The sequence below is a fragment of the Mercenaria mercenaria genome, chromosome 16 (genome assembly GCF_021730395.1).
Source record: "Mercenaria mercenaria strain notata chromosome 16, MADL_Memer_1, whole genome shotgun sequence".
Classification (NCBI taxonomy): Eukaryota; Metazoa; Mollusca; class Bivalvia; order Venerida; family Veneridae; genus Mercenaria; species Mercenaria mercenaria.
In genome coordinates, this window is record NC_069376.1 from 36,768,087 (window position 1) to 36,773,420 (window position 5,334).

Genomic DNA, 5,334 nt, shown 5'->3' on the forward strand with positions numbered 1-5,334 from the left:
ACAGTCGGCCAAAGGTTACATTACATCATGAACAGGTTTGCAATGATCTTAATGAGATGGTGATTACTAGCGGGTATGAAATCTGTCCCGTTCAGAATCGCATTTGTCCAGTCGTTAGAGACAGAGGCAAGAGATATTGTAAATTTTTTCAGAAAGTGGTATCAGAGAGGATTGATTTTATGGCCAGTGCTTTACATTTTATGACTCTAACGACTGATGCCAGTCTATGTGGGTACCAGTGTTGAAATATCCATAGAAATCTCGTTTTTGCTTATTTTTCTTTGAAACTACTATGGACCATTGCAGATACTATAGACTACATAAAGACGCCTCTCCGGTCCTATGCACCTGTCGCTTTCCATGCCAGATGTAGTGAAAATCGGCCACAGCACCCAAATTCTATAGACCAAAAATAGCCTAACCAGGCCTCACTTTGAACTCTGCCATTCATCCATTTCTATTTTTAAATCCAATTTCGTAGCATATCTGTATAGTACGAACATAGATGCATACCCAGGTGGTGCGGAATGTGTCTGCCAACCACCACTTTATTTCCCTAATTTTCACTTGAAAAAAGTGGATGGACGACAGCCTCGCGTCTGGCCGACTTTTTGTTCTGATATTTATGTTTTAGCCTCAGCCGGAAGTACGGAGCTAGGAATTTTAAAACACCCGTCATGTAGAATCATTAACCGTTCCACATTCCCCAGATATATTAAAGAATTAATAATGATAAATAACCAGTAAGATAGATATGCCTTTATATCTACCCTGTCCTGTTTATACAGAAAATCGACAGGGGCCAAACTACGAAACCGCTCCCCTGCCACATTCAGTTTAATTATAGGTCACAATTAGCTAAATAGTTTTCCCTATATATTCTTTATAAAACTGACCTTTTTTAAAGAGCTACCAAACATAGCTAGTCCCATTTCAGAGACCAAATCCTTACCTCATTTTAAAGAGTTATGATAAAACTGATATAAAATGAAGAGAAACGTAGGGGTCATGTATCTTCTAAGAGAGATTTCTCTGGTCACATTTGCTTACTGTAAACTGACATCAAAATCACACTGCTGTGACCTGGAAGTACTACTCATACTAAAATTGAGCCTCACTTCACCAAATACAACCTGCTCTCCCATTGTTCCTACCAAAATGTCAAAAATACATCCACAATGAAATTTAAACAGAAACTAGCTACAATTTAGACCTCTGTTGCCATGCCAAGTGAAAAATTAGTGTTCAAATACCTGGCAGCCATTACGCGACTAGACCAGATGGCTCCCACGCTGGTTCCTTTAGTTTAGTTAGGCCTTAAACATGTTGAAAAGTGGGTGGAGCTTTACTCTACTTTCGATTTTAAATGAGAGAAATTCGACGATGAATCCAAAGGAGAACAATTGCGATTCCTGTTTAAGAGAGGAAATTAAAGTCAATTATACTGTCTACTGCTATGATTGTTCAGAAAAGAAATGGTAGATTTACATATTAGTCGTATAGATAAATGGCAACAGCAAATAAAGTTTTTGTTCGTGAGGATTACTTTTATTGTAGCATATGTTTGGAGATATTTAACACACCCAGGACATTACCATGTTTACATACATTCTGTCATTCATGTTTAGTCGGATATATTCAAAAGATTCTAGATAAACCTGGCAAGCAGAAGTTGTTTTGTCCTGTTTGTAGGGCAGGTACGAAAACTGATATCCTTCAGTTTAAACATGTTGAAAAGTGGGTGGAGAACTTACCAATAAACTTTACTCTACTTTCGATTTTAAATGAGAGAAATTCGACGATGAATCTAAAGGAGAACAACTGCGATCCCTGTTTAAGAGAGGAAATTGAAGCCAAGGCTATTGTCTACTGCTATGATTGTACAGAAAAGATGTGCGAAGAATGTAAAAGACACCATAGGAAAAGTAAACTATCATCAAATCATAAATTAATTGACGTTAAAGACGGATGTGTGGAAAAAATGGATTTGTCTGAACTCGAATATTTCTTCAACCTTTCAAAATGTCCAAAGCATGGTTCTGAGGATGTGAAGTACCTTTGCAAAGATCATGATCAACTCTGTTGTAGTGAATGTGCCATAGTTACACATAGGAAGTGTGAAGACTTGGTCTCGCTTGCTGATGAAGTGAAAGGCAACGAAGAAGGAAATAATGGTGAATCTGACATACAAAAGAGACTTGGGGTTGTTGGTGATTACACTGGCAAATTGATTGAACACGAGACAAAGTTCATCTCAGATCTGAATACAAAAGAAACCGAAGTCAAGAGCTGTCTGAAGGATTTTAAAGCAAACTTAGACAACGCCTACAACAAACTTGAGAAGAGAATCCTGTCAGAAATGTCAACAAGAAAATCGGCATTAACAAAGGCCAGTTCTTTACAGAAAGAGTCTGCAGAAAGGCTGAAAGATAATATTAGGCAATCTGCTGAAAAGCTGAAGAAAGCATCTAAATTGGGAACAGCGAGGCACATTTTCCTGCTTAAAAGAGAAATGGGGAAAGATATCGAGGTATATGAGAAAACATGTACAGGACTTCAACAGCAGTCGAGCACAACTTTACTCACCATTGCTGAGGCTAGTCCACTACAAGAAGCTGTTAAAGCCGTTCATAATTTCTTCAAAGTAGAAAAAACGATGACAGAATCACTCCCACCTTTCATGATGAGAGGAAGAGACTTTAATGATAGAAAAATTACTTTAATGAAAACATTTGATCTACAAATGAATAAACAGCCTCGATATTGTCTATGGATCGAAAATTCTATTGTAGTGGCTTTTTTTTCTAGCACGACAATAATCGCATATAATTCTGAAAATGGTTCAATTTTATCATCTTTCGGATGTTCTTCTCCACCAACGGATTTAGCAACTTTAGAAAACGGTGAATTTGCTGTTGCATTACCAACGTCGAACAAAATTGATATACTGAAGATTCACAAGAATCAGATGTCGTACGTTAGACTGTTGGTGAATTCAAAGTTAGAACTGACCGCTTACAGCAGACGGAACAAACAGTTGCTGGCAATGTCAAGATCGGACAGGATGATAAGGAAATTTACTCTTGAAGGTAGAAATGCTGGAGAAATTAAATTTAGTGGTATCAGTAGTAATGACATAGGGAGCGCCTATAACATTTACTTCGATGACGAATACAATCGCATTTATATTTCATCACATATGGGTTCTGGTCCACTACATTGTGTTGATGAATCTGGAAAATCAGAGTTCCAATATAAAATCCAATGTCCATGGTCTGTTATAACAGACATTGAAGGGAATGTATATGTCGCAAGTTATAGTAATCACTGTATCCAACAACTAAATCGTGAGGGACAGTTGCTGAAGGAGATTGTTTCAGCGGATAGTGTCCAATATCCGATGGCTATGTCATTCAATAACCAAATGAACAAAATGGTTATAACGTGTGATAGTTCAAACAAAAAAATGCAGATATATCAGTTTGAGTAGAACTTGATGTTGTGTACCTTGTTCCAACAGTAATAAATTGGTATCAAAGCTATTGTCTGCTAGTAGGACTGTTCGAAAATATTATGTAAAAACTAAGTTTTATTATGAATACGAACATATGTAATGTTTAAACTTACACTGATTATGTACAATAGAAATTGTAACAATAAAATTGTCAAGGTTATGCAAGACCATATCTAATGTTAACAGAAAGATTAAATCTAGTGAAATTTTTGTCAAATTAATTGCAATGACTGGACTAGGAGCTTTTACAAATTTCGAACAGTTACTGTCGTTGGTCAACTATAGTAGATATAAAATGAAGTAATAGTAGCCACCGCGTTTCTTTGCTGATCTGAAAGTTATTTCGTTAGATATGACATATGCAAATTTTTATTAGTTTGTTTCTTGCAGAAGTTAGTTGAAATTGGGAGAATTCAGGAAGACAGACTTTAACAAATACTTGTGTTCTAATCAGCCAAGAGCTTAAACGATGAACTAATAAAATTATTGAACTGAACTTGCATGGTCATTCTTGACTAGTAGCTTATTTTACTCAATTATATTTGTATAGCAATATGTGTGTAACCTAAATAAGTGACTACATACTGCCCTTTAAAGAAATATTTTATCATATGAACATCTATCAATTGAAGACGGTAAACAGTTTCACCAAATTTGCATCGACTTTATCAATCTGATTGCCTTCCACATGAAGACTGTTTCTTGAATAATGCCACTTCTGCAATCTGATTGTAGCTAATAATAAACTTAATATAGAGTGTTGATTTACTATTCATTCACTGTTTTGTGATATTCTACATTTATTTTCTGATATCCTTAACTTGTTTTATGATATCATTATATGATAAATGTATTTTGTGGTATCTTTAAATACAGTGTATTTAATGATATCACAAACTGTAATTCAGGATACCAATAAATGTATTTGTAATATCCAAAAAAATGTTTCAAGATACCATAAAATGAATTAAGAATCACAAAATAGTAAATTGGATATCTCTAAATATGAATATTATTTCATATCCTTTATTTGATACAAAGTTATCTTAAATTTATTTTGAAATCTAGAAATATATTTAATGATGTCAATAAATCATTTAAGGATATCTCAAAATATGTTTGATGTTTGGATATCAGCAATTCGTTTAATGATATCTTAAAATCAAATTTAAAATATCTAGTTATTTTCATGATATCCTAAAAGCTATATAGTGGAATCACTAAATCAATTAACTTTATGATTTCTTTAATTCTATTTACTGATGCCTTTAATTCGTTTTGAGATACATTTGTATTCAAAAATCATTTATGGACATCAAATGTAGAATTAAAGAGATCATTAAATTGAATTAAAGATATCATAAAAAATAGAACTGATTTTAAGATATCCAACCTGCATTTAAGATATATATATTTATCCTGTCACATGCAGTATTTTCGACCCGATATCAGGGTGCCGTATATCTTTCTTGATATACCGTCAGTTGATCATGTGACCAGTGATATACGGTCAGTTGATCATGTGACCTTATGGTCGATATTGTTGTCATAAGAAATTTTGCAACGAAACCATCATCATTGTGTTGGAAATGTCCGAACTAAGAAAATGAGTGGTCAAATAATGAGTTTTTATTCAAAAACGAAGAAGTTATTGCGATTTTGCCGGTAATCACGTCATTATATAAGTGACGTCATTACGAATATGACGTCATTAAAGCGGTTGTCGCACACTTATTTTTGTAAAATAAATTGCCAAATATCGGAAAATGAAGTAATGACAAGATAAATAGAATAATAGGTTAGTGCCTAAGATGGAGAAA

At 34.2% G+C, this 5,334-nt stretch overlaps 1 protein-coding gene across 1 annotated transcript; it reads left to right on the forward strand.

The window, feature by feature from the left end:
- The first annotated feature begins 1,310 nt into the window (after positions 1 to 1,310).
- Positions 1,311 to 4,010, forward strand: LOC128549628 (uncharacterized). The gene has a single exon (XM_053526740.1). It carries the CDS (start codon positions 1,508 to 1,510, stop codon positions 3,488 to 3,490), a length of 1,983 nt encoding a protein of 660 aa, XP_053382715.1. The 5' UTR covers positions 1,311 to 1,507; the 3' UTR covers positions 3,491 to 4,010.
- Positions 4,011 to 5,334: the final 1,324 nt, after the last annotated feature.